This window comes from Typopeltis vanoorti, chromosome 10 (assembly GCF_054136105.1).
Source record: "Typopeltis vanoorti isolate ZY-2024b chromosome 10, IOZ_Tvanoo_1.0, whole genome shotgun sequence".
Classification (NCBI taxonomy): domain Eukaryota; kingdom Metazoa; phylum Arthropoda; class Arachnida; order Uropygi; family Thelyphonidae; genus Typopeltis; species Typopeltis vanoorti.
In genome coordinates this window covers 218425-240424 of record NC_143558.1, presented here as the reverse complement: position 1 = coordinate 240424, position 22000 = coordinate 218425, and the positions used below count along the sequence as shown (strand labels likewise).

The following is a 22000-nucleotide window of genomic DNA, read 5'->3' as shown; positions in this document are numbered from 1 at the left end:
GACAATCCTAATAAATGAACTATAAAATAGTTCATTTAGTGTTGTTAGTACCATTAAAAAAGTTAAGAATAACATAAAACACCTAAATTTTTCTGTTACTATATTAAAAGCAGCATAGTTGGAGAGAGTGAATTTCTACACTAGTTTTGGTCAAGTGATTGTTTACTTAATTATTATTATTATTATTATTATTATTATTTTGACACCTCCAGGGAGTCCAAAGACTCATCGAGGGAGAGTGTGCCGACAGCATCGAACGATTGGTCCCCTTCCAACTACTAACCACGGTCAAACTTACTTAACTGAGCCATTAGTAGCAGAGGCTCTACCAATTGACCAACCTTTGCCCTGTGTTTGTTCCTGTCATTAACAGACAAAACTAAAGCCAGAACATTTTTATGTTGCATGAGAGAAAGCTGCATTTTCTTCTAATACTAGAAAGATGAAAGAAACTGTATTCTTTCAGAATACAGTTTTATGCCATTGGCATAAAAAATTCTTTCACTTTTCTTTTAAGTTATTAAAGATGACAGACAACAGTGTTCCAGTATAAAATTATAAAATATCAAGGATATAAAATGATAAGGGATACTGTAGACACTAGGAAGACCAAAATGGTAAAGATGAACTTTATGTAAAGGATAAGGGTAGCTAATTTTTGGTATGGCCTGAAGGAGATCTCTGTATGTTATTACACCCTTTTTAAGAATGAATGCAATTTCTTTTGCAATGCTCTGATCATAAGGGATTGCAATGGATTTTTTTTTTTGTTTTTATGAAGAAGAGAAGAAGATGGACAGAGAGCTCTCCCAATTTTGTGAAGGGAGAAATCTTTGCATAAAAAATTCTTTCACTTTTCTTTTAAGTTATTAAAGATGACAGACAATAGTGTTGCAGTAGCACCAGTGACTACATTAAATCATAGTCTTCTTTTTACAAATATAAACAAATAATGGAGGAAAAAACAGAGCACGATAAAACACTGAAATAAAAATTATAAAATGACAATGATATAGCTAACACACAAGGATATAGGAACAATTAAGGACTATTAAATTATTTAAGGAATTTGCAACGTATACTGGAATATTAATCAAAAGAAACTTTAATGAATACTTCCTATATTTCGGCAATGTCACATTGCCATCTTCATGGGAACATACAAATATGCCCCTTGTACACAGGAACTACAAAAAGCAAATGAGGCAGAAGAGAAACTACTCTTGTTCCTAAAATCCTAATAGTGCCCCCTAGAGGCTATATTGGGTTGTTTTGGCCATTGGGCTGATGTTCTCATGATGTAAGTCTTCCAAATTTGAGGCGGTCTCATGCACTCAAATTTGATGAGGTTTGGAACATTTTTTAGAGCTGAGGCTGATTCTATGAATAGTCTTTCATACTTGAACTTGCTGCGGTGTATTACTTTGGCTTTCTTCCAACGTATTCTGTGGCGGGTATCCAGAGCATGGTCTGCAAGCCCAGAGTGGCTGTACTGGTGAAACCGGATGTAGTCCTTGTGTTCTGAAATCCTGATATTTGCTGTCCTTTCTGACTGGCCAAAGTAGGACAGTTTACAACTGCAAGGGACCTGGTATACCCCAGGAAGGTCCAGAGGAAAGTGGTTGGTCTTTGGTAGAGCAGATAAGGAATGCCAACTTTTTATATGGTTTGTAACAAGAAGTCATGTCATATTTTTTAAGGATTTTGGTTATTTTTTCAGAGGTGCCCCAGATGTAGGGAATGGTGATAAATTTAGTGTAATCTTTATTGTGAAGGGGAAGGAGGGGGATTGTGGTTTACTGGTTTTAATATTTTTTGGGGGTTGTAGCCATTGGCTAAGAAAGTATTAAGGATGTGGTTTAGTTCCATAGTTAGGGCACTGTCATCCGAACAGATTAATTTTGCCCTGTTATATAGTGTTTTAATAACCCCATATTGTTGTGAGGGGGAGGGCAGAATTGCTGGTGAATGTATCTGCCTGTATGGCTGGGTTTTCTATAACCAGAGAAAACCATGAATCCATCAGGCTGGTGAGTGATTAGAGTGTCTAGGAAAGGAAGGCTGTTGTTTTCCTCTTTTTCCAAGGTGAACAGGATTCTGGGGTTAGGACTTTAGGAACAAGAGTAGTTTCTTATCTTCTGCCTCATTTGCTTTTTGTAGTTCCAGCGTGCACGTATCATATTTGTATGTTCCCATGAAGATGGCAATGTGACATTGCCGAAATATAGGAAGTATTCATTAAAATTTCTTTTAATTAATATTCCAGTATACGTTGCAAATTCCTTAAATAATTTAATAGTCGTGTTACCAACGCATAAGCCTTTCTACAAGAGGAACAATTAAGATAAAACATTGCAAGTGCTGATGAAAGAAACTAAGTGGAAAGAAGATGTATGTGCTAACCAAAGTGGTCTGAGAAAATATTAGAGAACAAACAAATGTTACCAACAGCAAAGCAATCTCAAGAAAGATATAAAAGAACTGGGCATTTCATCATCATCAAATTGCTGATATACAGCCTCAGGGGTGTGCTGGATATTATGATAGTACGACATGAAAAAGTTACATCATTGCTAACTTCCAATTGACAATTTTTCTCCAAATTAACATGTTATCTGTCAAGACTCCAACATTATCTTAATTGAGCCTTCTAAGGCACTTTTTATTGTATCAATACTTATCTTCTGTCTTGGTCTTTATCCTGAAAATCTGGCAAAAACATTTGCTTTGCTAATCTTTCTTCTCCCATTCTGTTTAAGTGACCATACTTTCTGAGATTAACCATACTAACACGTTCCTGAATGCTAATCATGGCAAGTTCTTTCCTAATATCCTCATTTTTTTCTCTTTCATAATCTTAAGATTTTAATTCGTAATCTTAAGTAATCTTGGGTAATCTTAATCTTTGATTTGTAATCTTAAGATTTTTCTTTCATTGAAGACATTACTTTGCCCCCAAACAACTATTAACATTATACAAGTCACAAATCCGCCCAACTATTGAATACTGCTCCCACATATCGGGTGGGGCCCCTAAAAGCTCTCTTAAAATGCTCAACTCAATACAGAGAAGAGTAATTAGACTTATCAATGATCCATCCCTTACTAACTCTCCCCCCACACTTTCACACAGACGCATGGTCTCTGTAGTATGTTTATTCCAAATATTTCCATGGGAAATGCTCATCTGAAATAACATCAATAATTCCCTCGCTCAGTATTAAGCTCATTGGAACGCAAGCAGCTGCCACACAACATCCCTTCACAGTACACCTAGAAGGAAGGAAGGAAGAGGAAAAGAAACCAAGTTTCTTTTCCTCTTCCTTCATTCCTGCAACTGCTGCACTGTGGAACAGTCTCCCACCTGCTGTGTTTCTCAAGGAATACAAGTTAAAGTCATTCAAATCAAATGTAAACAAATTCCTCCTTTCCCAACCCACTATCCATACATAGTACTAACATACTACAGGTTGACCAACCAACCTCCTGTGTATGAACCCAACATTAAAAATAATAATAATAATAATAATAATAATATGATACTGCCATCTGTTCACACCCCTTTCTCATAACATTTGTATCTGTGGTCTCCAGTCTTTGATTAAGTGTTTCATTTTTAATGCAGCTCAGAGATCCATAAGTTCTTTTTTTTATGTTGAGCCCATATATGAGAGGCTAGTTGATCAACCTATAGTACATTAGTACCGTGTATGGGTGTTATAACAGATTTGAAAACTGTCTTGTATACAGTAAGTGTTTTAAGTAATTTCTCTATTATCCCATATAAATTTACCAGCTTTATTAATTCTGTTCTGTTGTGTAATCCATAATTAATTTGCCTTCAACAAAAAATTGTCCCTAAATAGCTGAAACGTTTTACACATTCTATTCCATAGGTTTCCCATTCAGAATATACATTTAGATGTTTTCAATGTTTCTGCTGATTGTTGCTTTTTACTGTTGATTTTTCACACCAAATTTATTGCAACAGTTATTCAATTTAGTCAGGGAATCTTACAGACTTGTACTGGATTTATTAAGAAGTATAACGCTATCTACATAAAATAAAGAGCTGAGATTAATATCAGGTTTAACAGCACTTTCCTCCATAACGTGATCCATATAGATAACGAATACCAATGGAGATAATGTGCACCATTCTCTAATACCCGATTAACATCAAACCATCTTCAATTCTAACTGCTGACATACAGCTCAAATAAAGACTATATATTGTTTGGTACAATGTCCAATTTACACCATATAACTGTAGCGTTTTGAAGAGTTTTCCTCCTGGTACCTTGTCATATGGATTTTCCAGATCTACGATCCTTCAATACAGATCATTGTTATACTTCCACGATTTATCAACTATCTGTCTTAAATTAAAAATCTGAACCTGACCTGAATCCAGCTTGTTCTTCTCCAAACTTCCCTTTTATAATTTTTCTTAATTATTTCTCATGAATAATTGTATAAATCTTACCATAAACATCAGTATGTCAATTTCTTTGTAATTCTGACATACAGTTTTATTTCCTCCCTTTATAGATGGATACTATGAGAACTCTATTCAATCATCCAGAATTCAACAATCTGTCCAGGCCATCTGAATTTTGCAGTACAATCACTGTAACACTTTTATACATCCATGTCTGAGCATTTCTTGTTGAAATATACAAGTATGCAGGCCTACTCCAGCTAATATTTCCACATTTCAGATTTTTGATGGCTTTTTTCCACTTAAAGTATTGATATTTATTCCTAATTGCATACCTGTTGATTGTTTTCTACAACCATACTGTCACTGCTTGTTTCATTTAGCAATCTGTCAAAGTATACATCAAGGATATTTTTATCTCCAGTTTTCACGACAGTTTGTTACTTCTGATTCCTTCTATAGCGCTCTTTCCTCCATTTCTTCTTCTTTAATAGTCTCCAGATTTCATCACTTTCCTGATATGGTTATTACTAACACCATGCTCTGCTCCAACATAAAAATGTGCACAAATTCACATGGAGAGAAGAGGGAAGGAATAAGAAAAGTGTCACTGACCAATAGTGACGTTTTCTCCCTGGTGCAGGAAACCAGAGTGTACAAAGGATTTGAAATTGGAAGTAATCCCCATTTAGTCATCAGCAGGATAAAACTGAATTTCATATTGAAAAGAAACACATGTAAGAAAGTTTTAAAGCGAATAAAAGTTGACCAGCTCTCAGATGTGAACTGCAGACTAAAATACACAAACATGATTGAAGAAAAAATGAAAGAGTTTGGGAACAGCAACCAAACTTTGGAAATTCAGTCGCAAACGTGAAGAAAACCCCTTACTGATTCAGCCAGAGAAGCATGTGGTGAGGTTGTCTGCAAGGATAGAAAAATCAGAACTCCATGGTGGACACAGGAAGTTAAAGAGGCAGTGAAAGAAAAGAAGAAATCACATCAAAAGTTTCCTGGCAAATAAGTCAGCTTGTGCTCTTAGAGAATACAGAGACAAATGTAAGAAAGTTAAACACTGTGCAAAACTAGCTAAACAAAAGGGAAGACTTTGATAAGAACAGCGAAAATAAATATCAAGAAGGTGGTAAGATATTCTGGAGGTTGTTGAAGAAGCTCAGAAATGAAGGAAAGAGTGTTGTAAAAGGAATTAGAGATTGACATGAAAACTGTAGAAAAAGATATCCTTGAAGTATGGAGTAATGACTTCGAAAAATTGCTAAATGAAACAAGCAGTGATAGCATAGTGGTAAAAAAACACTCAACAGGCATAGAGTCAGGAAGTAGAAAAAGCCATCAATAGCCTGAAACATGGAAAGGCAGCAGTAGTAGATGACATTCGACCAGAAATGCTCAAGTACTGGACAGAGGGACGAATTCCAAATGATTGGTGTAGAGCTCTCATAGTACCAATATATAAAAAGGGAAATAAAACTGAATGTGAGAATTACAGAGATATTTCTCTACTGAGTGTTCCTGGTAAGATCTATGCAAGTATACTTGAGAAACGGTTGAGAAGAATTGAGGAAGAGAAGCTTGGTGAAGAACAAGCTGAATTCATGCCAAATAGAGGCTGTCAGGATCAGATTTTCACTTTACGACAGGTAGTTGAGAAATCATGGGAATATAACAAAGATCTGTATTTAAGTTTTGCAGATCTGGAAAAGGCATATGAAAGGTGCCAAGATAGAAGCTATTCAATACGCTATAGTTATATGATGTCAATGGGGCATTATATCAAGCAATACTTAGTCTTTATTTGAGTTGTAAGTCAGCAGTTAGAATTGAAGGAAGTACAGGAAGATGGTTTAATGTTAAATCTGGTGTGAGACAAGGATGTACATTATCCCCTCTGTTATTCAATATGGATCACATTATGATGGAAAGTGGTATTAAACCTGATAACAAAATTGGAGATGTTAATGTCAGTTCTTTGCTTTATGTGAACAATGTTATACTTCTAAATAAATCCGCTACAAGTCTGTAAGATTCCTTGACTAAATTGAGTAACTGTTGTAATAGATATGGTATGAAGGTCAGCATAACAAGAAAAAGGCAATGAAAATAGGCAGAAGCATTGAAAATGTCAACTGTGTTGTGAATGGAGAACCTGTGGACCAAGTAAAACATTTCAAGTACTTAAGCATGATTTTTATTGAAGATGGTAAATTTAATATCGAAATAGACAAATAATTAACAAAGCTGGTATTGTAGGAAGTCAACTGAATAAATTCATATGGAATAAGAAAAGAAATGAGTCAGAACACTAAATTAGCTGTATTCAAACCAGTTTTAATTATGGATCTGATAGCTGGGTCAGAAGTAAAACACTTGACCAAAGACTAGACTGCAGATATGAAAGTCCTGAGAAAGATTAGGGGCATGAACAGATTTTTCATCAATGGCAATATCATATTAAAAATGAGGATATTAGGAAAGAACTTGACATTGTCAGCATCCAGGAATGCGTTAGCAGAGCTAATCTCAGGTGGTATGGTCACTTAAACAGAATGGGAGAGGAAAGATTAGCAAAACAAGTGTTCTCTGCCAGGTTGGCAGGAAAACGACCCAGAGGAAGACCAAGATATAGGTGGATTTATATGGTGCAAAGTGCCTTAGATGATAAAAATATAAGATCTGATAATGTTGGAGTCTTGACAAGTAACAGACTGATTTGGAGGAAAATTGTAGATAGGAAGTTAGTAATGATATAAATTTTTCATGTAGTACTATCATATCATGTACACCCTCCTTGAGGGTACATGGCAGGAATTTGATGATGATGATTCATGCCTGTTGATTGTTTTCTACAACCATACTGTCACTGCTTGTTTCATTCAGCAATCTGTCAAAGTATACATACATCAAGGATATTTTTATCTCCAGTTTTCATGTCAGTTTTGTCACTTCTGATTCCTTCTATAGTGTTCTTTTCTCCATTTCTAAGCTTCTTCAATAGACTCCAGATTTCATCACTTTCCTGATATTTATTTTTGATGTTCTTGACAAAGTATTCTCATGACTTTCTGTGTAGCTGTAGCCAGTTTTACACAATGCTTTGCTTTCTTACATTATTCTCTGTATTCTCTAGGAGCACAAATCGACTTTCTTACTGGAACTTTTCATATACTTTCTTCTTTTTCTTGCCTGCCTCTTTAACTTCTCGAATTCACCATGGAGTTCTGATTTCTGTATCCTTGCAGACAACCTCATGACATGCATTTGGCTGAATCAAAGTTTTCTTCAGTGTTTGCTAGTAAATCTCCACAAACTTACTTTCTTTTCTTTCTTTCTTTCTTTTTTTTTAAAATAGTATTTTAGTCCTACAGTTAAAGAAAAAAAAATACTGACTTTGACTGACCATGACAGTATTAGCCATTTGCAGTACTCAAGTATATGTAATCAGAATGGGAATGAAAAATATTCAGCATGTTTTTCAGAACAAAAATTGCATTTAATTTGTGACAATCTGTAGTATTTTAATCATTAAGGCACCGATTCTACTTAAAACTGTATCTACTTAATCACTGAATTAATGGCTTAAAACTTAAGGAGCACAGAATATCATATCAAATACCTCTGTGAAAGGAATTATATTCATTAAGAAAGAGAATAAGGTATAAAATTAAAGATGGACCAAAAATTTTGCATCGTTAAATTATTATTTTTTTCCAAATTTTTATAGAACTGATATGAACCCTTAGAACCGATGATTAACTAGTCTCAGGATAATGGAAACTGCATTAACCAGTGGAAATGTGAAAAACAGTGCTAAGTGGACACTGGCAATGGCTGGAGTTTTGGCTGAAGCAAATATGAGGCCAATATATCATGTCTATAAATTGCATGTTCTATAAAAGGAAGAACCTTGTTACCTATTAGATCAGCTGAATGCCTATGAAAAGGGTCCTTGCATTCTACACCAGATTTGAAATCAGGTCTTTCTATCTGAAGAGAAAATATTGAAATATATGAAATGGAATGAAATACAAATAAATATGAAATGCTGTTTACAAAATATGAAATGTAAAAACTAACCATCTTTCAAGAAATTCTCTACACATTCCATAACATTCAGGAAAACATGCTTTAGACAACTGTCAGTTGAATGCTGAAGAGTGATTTCAATTTTGTTCCTACATAACTGCAGTAAAGTAGTGAGGGCTTTTAAAATTGTTTGGCAAATGCCATAAATTTCTGTTTTGTCTTGAGGACTTTTGTTCTCTCTGAAAAAAGAAAATAAATAAATTTTTTATTAAATATAATAAATGGGATTAATGGACAAAACTGTTTAAAAATTAAATCTGCATGACTGTATTAAAGCAATGCTGTTAATTATTATTCATGTTTTAAGTTTATCACTATTATAATAATACAAGCAACTCCAGAGAGTCCGAAGACTCATAGCAGACCCGCTAACCATTACACACAATGATTGTCATATCATATCATATCTCTACTTGAATTCATTTACTGTATTAAACAACAATTTTTATTTCAGCCAAAACATTCCACTCATTCACTACTTGCCCCAAGGAAACAATCCAGTTCTCAGGTAACCAAAATTGTGAACAACTTCCAGAGATGACTCTTAGAAGTCATGTAAGATTATATATCCTTTGTTCTCTCCTCTCGTGTAATGAAAAATTTCTTCTTATATACTTATACTTCAGCAATGCACCTTTCTGCCTACCAACCAAATTTTATAAACAAAAGCCTTTAATCTATCCTCACAGGGTGCATTCCACAAACCTGCAATCATCCTGGTAATTGGTTCTGTGAATCCTCTGTGTCACTTCCTCACTTTCTAGCAAGACATTTCCATCAATGTAATACAGTTTAATATCTTCATTCCCAATGGCATAACCTTATACTTGACTACATTGAACTGGTAACCATTAAGCTTTGCCCAAGCTGTCAGTCTAATTAAATTATCCTGCAAAATCTCTATATCACCTTTATTAACTACTGTTCTCCACACTTTTGTATCATCAAGCAAACAACTGGATTTTATTATAATTATCTGAGATGTCAAGGGAGTCAAGGCCTTATTGAGTGAGGTCATACATCACCCACACCAAGTATCATCCCTTCCAAGTATCTTCTCTTAAATTCATTCACTCTAAATGCATCATCACTCCAACAAGCAAACTATCCCACTCACTCACTGCTATGTGAGAAAAAATCTAGCTCCATGAATGCCTTGGTCTTCTTTCCCCACTTACATATAATGAAAAATTTCATCAGATAATATCCTATAGCGATCATTCAAAATAACTTTTTCTCCTATTCTGCAGACCACAAAACTCTCAATATGTACTACTCATCATTTACATTCAGTAATCTCAATATAATCTTTTTAACTGTTTCTTTGCACCCTTTCCACTGCTTCTTTATCCTATTCTCTACCAAGAGACCAAATCTGTACACACTAGTGTGGGTGTGATGGTATCAAGACCATGTAAAGAGGAAAAATGACTCCCTTATCCTTACATGCTAATGTTCATTTCAACATTAAAATTATCCTGTGGGTAACATTTGCAGTTTTTACTATGTGATCTTTAAACTTCAAATTCCTATCCATGATTCCTCTACAACTCCATAATCCCTAGCCTCAGCCTCATCAGCTTCTCCAAGAATAATTCCACCAATATAATATTTTTCATCATGCCAAAGTGCATAACCTTAAACTTCAAAACACTGAATTGACAGCGATTATCACTTGCCCACATTTCTAACCTATTCAAATAATTCTACAGGTGCTGGATATGGGTTGCATCCCTGATTGCTCTGCCTTTGCATCATTAGCAAATAATTAGACATCTCTTGCCAGATCCTTCCCAATATCATTAATGTACAGACTGAACAACAATGGTCCAAGGATCGATCACAGGGGTACAATATTGGTCACCTTAAATCTGGCTGATTTGCTCTCTCTCCACACACACACACACACCACTGTGTGATACCTGTCTGCCAACCACACCATAGCTCAACTGGTATAGATGAGGTATTTTGGATAGAAAGACATAGGTTCATATCCTTAGGACAAAGAACATTTATCAAGATTTACAACTGAAAGTGAGTTAGATGGCCTCATACAGAGGCCAGCTAACTTCCTGCACACAGGTAAACCAGCCCCATGAACACACATATACAGATATAAAATATTTACCCTTAGAGGAATGGCAAGCCAGCTGCATTCGATTGCCTACTTAATCAGCAGATTCAACCTACCTTGGACAGATTAGAATTTGCTAGATGGATGATAACTGTCAAACACTCACTTATCGAAGGCAATGATTTACATTCAATCCTATATTTTCTGTTAATGCAAAAGCCTTTCATGTGATATTCTATCAACTGCCTTAGCAAAGTCTAATAGTATAATACTGTACCTATTTCCTTTATCCAACTCAGCTGTAACATTAATATATAAGCAAATTGCTAAAACATGACCACCCATTTAATAAACCCATGATGTTCCTTGCAAGAGTATAGCTTCTCTGCCAACCCATTTCTGTATGTGAGTCTTATGACTTTTCTAAAGTCTTCCCCACCACCACTGCAGAGATACTGATAGGTCAGCAGTTATATATATAAATTTTTGCACCACTCTTGTACAATGAATCATACACAGTTTTGCTTCGGTATTCGACTGATTCGACATGTTTTCAAATATTCGCCAAATAAGTAGAAAGATTTGATATTTGGCTTGCTGAAGAACATGCATCATTACAAACACAACCAATTGGATAAAGACTTATCTTATCTGGCACAACCACCTAGAAAAGCTTGTCATTTGCTATAAATCTTAAAAAGTGTTTACATTATGAAATATCAAATTTCTTAAAACGAAAGAGTGCTGTTTTAGCCAAGAATAATAATTAAAAGCAATATTTTGAAGTTTTATCATTTAAATGCAGATTCAAAATTTGCAAAATGTAAAATATGAAAACAACAAAAATATCTGGTTAATATACAAAAAAGAAAGCACACATCTCTGATTAATCATGTAAAAATGATTAATCAGTTTAAAATAAAACTGAAATATCAAACCACAAAATCTAAAAAATAAAAAAAAAGATGTAAATGACAAATAGGCAAAATCTACATTATATTATGCTATGGCTGAAATGATTGCTTTCATTCACAGGCCATAATCAACTGTTCAAAATAAGAATGTCCAAGGCTAATTAAGTAAACTTATTCCACAGTACAATTCCTCTTAGAAAATTTTCTTTTGACACTAGTTATTCATTGCAAGTTTTTTTTCAAAAATTATTTCTGAAGAAATAGAAGTAGAGCAGCTCCAGAAATGTTAACAAATTCCTTTTCCTACATTATAATTTATTACAAATTCATCTTGATGATTAAATCCATAATTATTCTCTATATTTAGCAATTTATACAGAACTTCCATTAATTTTTTTATTTATTTTGTTATTTGAGGAAATTATTATTATTATTAAAAAACATAAGACTTATTGATAAACTGACCATAGATTTTTAATTCATACGTATGTTCATACAATACTGCCTACCAGTTTCGCTAGTAACTGACTAGGCTTTTTCAAGTCTTGCACAATACAAAAACAAATGATAAATGTACAAAAGGTTTAAGAATACAAAAAACATTAGTATCTGTTAGGTAGCTAAGGTAACACGTTCGCATGACATGTCTGTGTGAACAGAGACTTTCTACGAAGTATCATGAACACGCATCAAATGCAAACGCATAATATGATTATTCGCGTACTGTAGTTCTGTTTAACTGAGGGAATTAATTAGATTTTTCCAAGTATCGTTCAATATGTCCCCTTGATTTCTGTTTAGGTTGCTGCCTGTATATAACACTATTGCTGCTTCTTTAAATAATCGATGTCTGTAATCTTCATCTACGTAGGGGCATAGAGCTGTTATCCCAGTCTATAGTGTGGTTTGAGGTTGAAAAGTGATGTGCTAACCCGGAGGTGATCATTCTGTTGTGATTAACATCGCCAACATGTTCTTTCTGTCTTATTTCCAGGCTTATCGAAGTTTGTCCAATGTAGGAAAGACCGCACGCGCATGGAATATTATACACACCTGGATATTTATAAAATGGAACACGGTCTTTAGGAGATCTTAGAACCTGTCTGATGCTAGTAGTTAGTTTAAATACAACCCCTGTATGGGATGTTATGGGCTTTTAACAATCTCGCAATTTTGGTGGAATTTGAACCAATAAAGGGGATGACTGCTGTTGAAATTTGCTGGAGGACTGTTCTTACTTGTTGGTTATCTTTGTATAGAAATTTTTTGATGATCTTTCGAGAATAACCATTTTGTGATAGTGTTACGGTGATTTGGGACAGTTCTGTCTGAACTTCTTCATCGTCGGAGATAAAGTTTTTGGCTCGATTTCTCAACACGTGGATGATGCTCTGTTTATGTGACCTATGATGGTTTGAAGGGTAATGTAGATATTGTCCAGTGTCTGTAGGTTTTTTGTAAATGGACAGTTTGAAATTGTTACCATGTCTTTTAACTAGTATGTCCAAGAAGTGTAGTTGTTTGTTGTTTTCTACTTCTATAGTAAATTTGATTTTATTGTGGAGTAAGCTGATTCTATTGACAAACATATGTAGGTTTTCCATGTTATCCTGACATATCATGAAGATATCATCCAGATATCTCCACCATATTGAAGGTTTAGGAGTAATGTTGCTGAAAATTTCATTTTCAAATTTCTCCATGAAAAGGTCTGCACATGGTGGTGACAGAGGGCTGCCCATGGCTAGGCCTTCTAATTGTGTGTATACCTTGTTGTTAACTTTGAAGAAATTTGATTGTAGGCAATGCTTAAACATCTTTGTAATATCAGCAGGAAAGAAATCTTTGATAATGTTCATGACTTCTTCTACTGATACATTCATGAATAAGGAATACTACGTCTAGACTGGCCATTATGTCTTTTTGTGTTATCTTCACATTTTTGAGTTTGTCAACAAAGTGTTGAGAATTTTTTTATGTAGGATTCTGTTTGTGTAATTTTTCCCTTGAGTATGTTGGCCAGGTGCTTAGCCAATAGGTAAGTGGGGGAGGACCTGCCATCCACAATCGGACAAGTGGCACTTCTTTGTTATGCACTTTAGGCACCCCATACAGTCTAGGAGTAATGGGATGTGAGGATTTAAGCTTTCTTTTTAGTTCTTCAGGCCAAGTATTCATGTTACTGATCAGGAAGTTTGTCTCATTATGGTTCTTCATGGTAGGATCTTTGCTGAGAATTTAATTAATTTAATTTAAATAATTTTTATTTAATTTAATTTTGTTGAGAATTTGATAATATAATTTAAAGATTATTATTATTATTATTACATGATCCCTTCAGAGAGTCCAAAGACTCATCGAGGGAGAGCACCTACTCTACAGCTCTTTGTCTCGACCATCAACTACAAACGCCATCTACCACCCACCATCAACGATCACAAACATCCATGCCCACAGGATTCAACCTGCGACCTTTTGGCTGGAGAGTGGATACACTAACCACTCGGCCAACTAGGCTAGCAGTTAAATAAATAATAAATAAATAAATGTCCCCTATAAAATTAAATGACAGTTTTATTATATTGAAATGGAAGATATTATGGATCCATATATAGTTTATTGTCAAATGTAGAAGCTTAAGTTTTGATTTACTAGAGAGCTTACGAGAACATAACCTTCGGAATCGGAGTTGCCTTAGCTTACATTAATTAAATAACATGAACTCTGCCCAAAAGTCCACCATATATTCACCTTTCATCAGAACACTGGTTAGGCTTCACATGCCTAACCAGTGTTCTGGTTCTAATGAGGACCTGTTGGTTCTCATCAGAGATCAACCTTCAGATTGTAAAAGGTGAAATATTTTAGCATTCTATGCAAAAATAAAGAAGTGAAAAGCTCTTGTTTAGTACTCTCCCAAAACTATATCAGAGGATTAAAATCATAATAAGTGAACTCTCAGGTGCACAATAATTTATTTTTAATTAAAAAAAAAAATAAGAAGAAAAACAAAATAGAGAATATTATGGATCCATTCACATTTAGTCAAATGTAGAAAGGAACTTAAGTTTCTTTCTAAACTTCTAAGTTTCAAAAATTTACTAGATCATATGAAAAGGTGGTATTCCCATCAACTCTGATAAATGTTCGAAACTTTTAAAGTTTCTTTCTATATTTTCTATAAAATACAGATGGATCGATAATATCCTCTTTTAGTATATTATGACATATTCAAGCTTCTGTACTTTAATATTTGTCAGTTATTACATTTAGAGAAAGAAAATGTATATTCTCTTTTTTATCAAAGAAGAGCCTACTAGTCTTCATTCTGGCAATGTAAAATAAACAGAAATAGGAGACATTAAAGATTAATGCATAATTTATTGCCAAATATATATATACAGTATGGAGAGGGAAAAAAAAAAAAAAACAGTACTGAATAACTACGATATATGTTATGGAGTAAATAGGTTTATTAACAAAGAAATATAAGTTTACACATGATAATATGTACATCCACAACTGTAAGTGCAATCTTGCTCAAATAAAGCATTAACAATGAATGGATTATGTATTTGAAATGGACACCTACTCTTTCAAGACAGGTTTCATAGAGCGTGCAAAGGTTCTTTGTCATCTTGGAGAACAAGAATTGGAAGATCTTCTGAATATATGATTTTATCCCTTAGTTCATCAAGGTCTGAAGGCAGCTCATGGTGGAATACCCATTCCTTCAAGACACCCCAAAAGAAGACATCAAGTGATTCATACTTATTTTTAATTTTTAAAGGTATTAACAATACCAAATGAACTATTTTATAAAAATATGTTTTATTAACTGTTTATATTTTGCAGATTTTCAAATCAGCATCATCAGAAAAAAAAAAAAAAAAAAAGCTACGTGGAAGTTGCTCTTAAGATAACAGTCTCCCAAATTTTTTGCAAATTAATACAACCATATTTGTTCAGATTAGAATTCCTCATAGCCATGGCTAACTCAAAAAATAATCTTTCGTATCTGTAACAACTTCTAAATAGCATATTAGTTTTCTTCCATCTAATCCTGGAAGGGGTGTCCAAAGCGTGGTCGGCCAGTCCTGCCTTGCCATAATAATGGTAGCAAATGTACTTTTTGTGTTCTTCCAGTCACATGTTAACAGATCTTATTTGCCCATAGTAGGCTCAGTCACAGGGAATTTCACACTCCAGAGTGTGCTAGAGGGTGAAGTTAATCCTTAGGCGAGCAGATCAGTTGCTAATTTAACGTGAGATTTGAATGTGGTGTGAAGGCCATGTTTCATTAGTACTTTGACTATCTTTTCTGATGTACCTCTGACATAGGGAATAGAAATGATAATGTTGTGTTCCTGTGTATTATGGGAGGTAGGGGTAATGGGGCTATGTAGTATATATTATTATTATCATCGAAGACCTCATACTTAGCAGTTGGCCAAGAATGTATGGTGCTGATATTTGAGTTCTGTATCATTAGAACAAATGGCTCTGTATGTAAATGTTTTTAAAATGCTATACTGTTGGACTGGAATAATGATGTGTAACCACATTTTTATCTAAAATGACTGTTTTTTAAAACTAAACAAGTACTAAAAAAAAAATCCGACAAGTTTTGTTAGTCGTCAGACTAACATCTTCAGGGGTAAAGATAACTAACAGTTTAAAGCACAAACTATAAGAAATTACAAAAAAACAAGTTCATTTATTGGTATTATGAACATCAAAAAAACGGGGAAATTTAGACTTGATCAAATCATGAGTGTCTATAAGTGGTACATTAGCAAATAAAAAGGTGACATCAAAACTAACCATTAAAATCTTTAAAGGTACCTGTGGCATAACTATAAACATTATTTCATTAAAGTTAATTACTGTGGTTATCATGCAATTTATTGTTTAACTAACCATTATGTCTGAATTTTTAAGGATATGGTTTTTAACTAGTGATTTGAAATGGACTGAATTTTTTTATAAAAATAGAGGAGTTGCCTGTAAGGAAGGCAAGACACTTGGCTAACTGTTGGGCAAGTTTATATGTAGGACTATCTATGCTATCAACGATAGGACATAGGAGGATATTAGATTTGTGGACTTTTGGTAATCCATAAATGCAGGGTGGTTTATTTTATTTTTTGGATGATTTCTTTTGGTTAGGAAGTCACTTTTTTCAATAATTTGCAGAGTTTTTTTCCATTCAGACATAGTGGAGTCTTGGTACATAGAACCATCACATAGCAGATCCTGCATTTTTTTTTTTATAATCTTCTTCATCCATGATAACTGTTGAATTTCCCTTATTGGTTTTATTAACAACATTTTTATTCTTATAAAACTTTTTAAGACAGCTATTTCATTACATGGTATATAACTTCTGGGTAGTTTAGCCTTGTTTAGGATGCTTGCTATATCTAAATGCATATTATTGACAGTGAAAGATTGTAGATGTCTCATCCTACCTTCATCATGATTTCTAATTTTTTAAATTTGTTTGCATGTCATGGCAAAATTATGCCCCAGACTGAGAGCATTCTTATCTTCTTCACTGAGCACTTTTAAAAACACTTTTGTTCTAACTATTGTTAGAACAAAAGCCATCTGTTCTAATGATACAGCTCTGTCCACAGAACTCTTATATCAGCACCATACATTCTTGGCCAAAGACTAAGTATATATACTACATAGCCCCATTACCCCCACCTCCCATAATACACAGGAACACAACATTACCATCTCTATTCCCTATGTCAGAGGTACATCAGAAAAGATAGCCAAAGTACTAATGAAACATAGCCTTTGCACCACATTCAAACCTCATATTAAATTAGCAACTCTGATCCGATAAATTTCACCCTCTAGCACACCCTGGAGCGTATGAAATTCCCTGTGACTAGGCCTACCATGAACAGACAGGAAGTTCTGTTAACATCTTCCTGTTAACCAGGAAGAACATAAAACATACATTCACTACCATTATTATGGCAAGTCAGGACTAGCACCACGCTTTAGACACCCCTTCCAGGATTAGATGGAAGAAAACTAATGTGCTATTTAGAAGTCGTTGCAGATCTGAAAGATTATTTTTTGAGTCAGCCATGGCTATGAAGAATTTTCCTAACCTGAACAAATATGGTTACATTAATTTGCAAAAAATCTGGGAGACTATCTTAAGAGCAACTCCCACATAGCTGTAATTTTTTTTTTTTTAAACATTACAGGGCATCAAAATAGGACTATAGATTTTTGTCCATTACAATTGTATTGTTTCGCTTACTCACTGTTGCATATACATGATGTGTTGTGCTCTGATGATGCTGATTTGAAATTCTGCAAAAGCAGCTAATAAAACATTTTTTTACAAAATAGTTCAATTGGTGTTGTTAATACTGTTAAAAATACGTCATGAATAATCATTGCCACCTAGGCTTATCTGTTAGATTGGCATCAAGTGATGCGAGCTTAGGAGAATATGAAGGGCATGGGAATTCTGTGAACCTTGAAATTGGAAGTATTCTTATAAATAGGCTCTAGAACCACATGAGGTGTGAAAGGTTGCTTCGTCCTGTTGGAATACATGTGCACAAAATGGGATGTTTTTTGCTCAACACATCCTATGTAAATCCTGGGTGAATGGAACCAACACATTCTTGATGTAGCATTCACTATTTAAAGTCATGGTTACATCACTGGCTTGTGAGAGCTTTGTTCACTGAGCATGATGACGTGCAAATTCAGGGAACTTTAAGTAATTAGGGTGGAAGCAAGTGAGTTTGTGTGAAGGCACCCATAAAGTGAATGAGTGTGAAAATGACCATGTTAGGACTAGTCTCTCAAGCAAAAATATTGAGTAGGGTAGTCAATTCAGAAAGTAAAGATGGTTGGGAGAATAAAGGGAGTTTGTCGTTTCTATATACTAATGCCAGAAGTATCAGGAACAAGAGGGAGGAGTTTTTGGCATTGGTTAGTGCAATCTTGACAAAAGTTATATTCATTAATGAGACTTGGATAACAGCAGACGATGTAGCTATAGGGATTAAATGTGAAGGGTTCACTATTTTCAGGGAAGATAGAGAAGATAGGATTGGGGGGAATGAGTACTGCTAATGATAGCATATGAATTGCAACAAAAAAGAATAGGAGATAGGAGGGAGAGTGGTTGTTCATTTGAAGCAATATGGTGTGAGATTAAGAATGGTAAGAAAAATATATGGTTTGTTTTGCTATAGGCCAGGGAGTTCAAAAGATGATCTGGAAGACTTGCATTGCCAAATTAGTATGATGAGTACAGGTCAAGTGATTATTATGGGGGGGGGGGCCTTCAACTATGGAGATACAGACTGGAAGGAAGAAATATCACATGGCAGAAAGGAAACAGAATTTATACACCTGATGAGAGATTATAACTTAAGGCAGCATGTAATAAAGGGGACTAGGGGTGGTAGAGTATTGGATATGGTCACAGGATCGGAAGAGCTATTCATGACCAATGTGGCAACATTGCCCCCGATTGGTGAAAGTGACTATGCAATCCTGACTTGGAGAATTGTAAGACATGAGGAATATTCTATCAATAAGGAGTATTTGTGGAACTACAAGGAAGGTGATTATAACATGCTTAGAAAGAAGCTTAAATCTATACTACGGCATAAAATGCTGAAGGGTAAGAATGTTAGTAGTGCATGGGATATAGTTAAGGGTCATCTAGAGGTAGCAATTTTCTTCTTCTGCAGCTCATGCTGCAGAAGAAAAAAATGCTGCGGAGAGTATATAAAGAGAAGGTGACCAGCAAACTCACAAACAGTACAAGGCTCAGGCAAGAAAGGTGACTAGCATAGCAAGGAAGGCAAAATCAGATTATGAGAAGAATTTAGCCAAACAGGCCAAAAAAAATCCTGAAGAGTTCTTTCGTTATGTGGCAAATAAGAGGGAAAATGATTATGGAAGATTAACCTTAATGACGATGATGATGGCCACAAGGAGACAGAAGCAGATAAAATAGCTGAATTACTGAGTGACCACTTTGCAAGCATATATCTACCTAGTGAGGTTACTGCTTCAACCTATGTGACAGACACTAATGTGGGAACAGAGGGTGGATGAATTGGTGGTTCTTAGCATATTGCAGAATCTCAATTTAAAAACAGCTATGGGATTAGATAGGATATCAGCTAGGGTTTTGCAAGAATGCGAAAGGGAACTGGCAATGCCTTTGACTAAATTGTTTAATTTAAGTCTCAGCTCTGGTAAAATTCCAAAAGGAGTGGAAAGAGGTCAAAATTATTCCTTTGCATAAGGGAGGTTCTAAGACTATAGTAATAAATTATAGACCAATCAGTATCTCAGGCATGGTGGAAAAAGTACTAGAAAAATTGGTAAAAAAGAGAATTCAAGAATGGGTAGATAATAATAGGATACTGTATGAGGGTCAACATGGCTTTGTGAAGGGTCTGTCATGTCTTAGTAATTTATTAACTTTTTATAATAGAGTAACTACTGAGTTGGATAAAGGAAATGGCTACATGATGGTTCTGCTGGATTTTGCAAAGGCATTTGACAGAATACCACATGGAATACTGTTATGCGAATTAGAACATATGGAGATGAATATGACACTGGTTAAGAGGGTGGCTGCTGGACAGATATCAGAAAGTGGTATACGGTGGGGCAGAATCGAGGCAAAAACAGGTGATGACTAGTAGTGTGCCACAAGGTTCAGTGCTGGGACCATTGCTGTTTAATTTGTACATAAATGATATAGAAAATAACCTGAAGGGAAATATTCAGTTGTTTGCTGATGATGCAAAGTCAAGTAGAGTAATAGTTAATCAAGGTGATGTAGAGAGCTTGTAGGACAATTTAAATAGGTTGTCATTATGGGCAAAAGTTAATGGGTGTCAGTTTAATGTCAAGAAATGTAAAGTTATGCATTTTGGGATAAATAAATAACAAGCCATGTATCACATTGATGGCATTGTACTCCAGGAAATAGATGAAACTGGAGATTTAAGGGTAGCAGCAGACAGAACGTTAAAGTTTAAGGTAGCCCATAAGATTACTTGGCTAGTGAAGAACACATTAACAAGTAGAGATATGGAGCTGTAATTCCTCTTTATAAGGCCTTGATATGCCCACATCTGGTTTACTGTGCTCAAGTCTGGTCCCCCAGAGTTTCTTGGGGATGAGGAAGTGATGGAGAAAATTCAGAGGCAAGTGAGCAAGATGATGAATAGCCTGTGGAATGTTCCCTTTGAGGATAGACTGAAGGTGTATAGATTTCAGAAGTTGGTTGAAAGGAGAAAAATACTGGATATGATAGAAACATTTAAGCAGCTTAAAGGATTTTATACGATAGATGCAGGGGAAATGTTTCAGCTCTTTACTAGAGGGACAAAAACAAGGGGTCATCCCTGGAAGTTGAATAAAGGTGTGGTCAGTAGGGGTGTGAGGACTAGATTTTTTACTTGGAGAGTTGTGAATGAGTTGCCAGAGTCAGTTGTGAGTGCTTTGTCTGTTAATGGATTTAAGGAGGGTATGATAGATGGTGTGGATAGATTAGATCTCCCGCAATGAGTCTTCGAATTCCATGGAGGTGCCCGTATAATAATAATAATAATAATAATATATTTCATAAATCCTCTCACTCTTATTCTCATGACATTCTTTCCACATCATCTTATGAATATCTTACTTAATAAGGCTGCACATACATTTCACTCCTACCCTATTTCTTTTTTTTTTTTTTTTCAGGTCTAGGAGCACATTCTCGTACTACCCCATTTAAGCACCTTTTCAAACTTCCCATATTTCCCATTGGATTAAGGATAGTATTTCCCCTGAAATCATTCTTTATATCATTAATGTATAAATTAAACAAAAGCAATGCAAGTACAAAACTTTGTGGCATGTCACTTGCTTTTGTTTTACTCCAGTCATATATCACTCTTTCATTTCTGTCCATTATTCACCATCCTATCTAATTTTCATATCCATTTGTTTCTAGCTGACATAATAAGGTAACATGTGGTACTTATCAAATGTCTTTACAAAGTCTGATATCCTGGAGAGCACATAACACCATGATATTGCTATCCCCCCACTCCTGTGAAAATTCACGCAGAAGAGACTACAGTTCATTAATACAATAAATGGACAGACAGTTCAGGAGAAAGCAAAAGCTAACTGATACCAATTTGAAGGACAGCCAGAACATATTTGTTGTTCAGGAAATACATAAGAGGGGGAACAGTTCCAAAAGACAGCAATAGCAAGTATGAATGAAGAGGAGAGAATGTGACATTATCAGCATCCAGGAATGTGTGTGCAGAGCTAATCTCAGGTGGTATGGTCACTTAAACAGAATAGGAGAGGAAAGATTAGCAAAACAAGTGTGCTCTGCCAGGTTGTAGGAAAAAGACCCAGAGGAAGACCAAGATATAGGTGGATTGATATGGTAAA

General features: G+C 34.9%; 1 protein-coding gene across 3 annotated transcripts in view; it reads right to left on the bottom strand.

Annotated features, from left to right (window-relative positions):
• LOC150102123 (tRNA (32-2'-O)-methyltransferase regulator THADA-like) overlaps positions 1-22000 on the bottom strand; it is a 694369-nt gene that overhangs the window by 567018 nt on the left and 105351 nt on the right. For all 3 annotated transcript variants that reach the window (XM_090398691.1, XM_090398692.1, XM_090398693.1), the window contains one exon: positions 8537-8724. In XM_090398691.1, coding sequence (XP_090254817.1) covers positions 8537-8724 — 188 coding nt within the window. The remainder of the gene's footprint in view (positions 1-8536; positions 8725-22000) is intronic.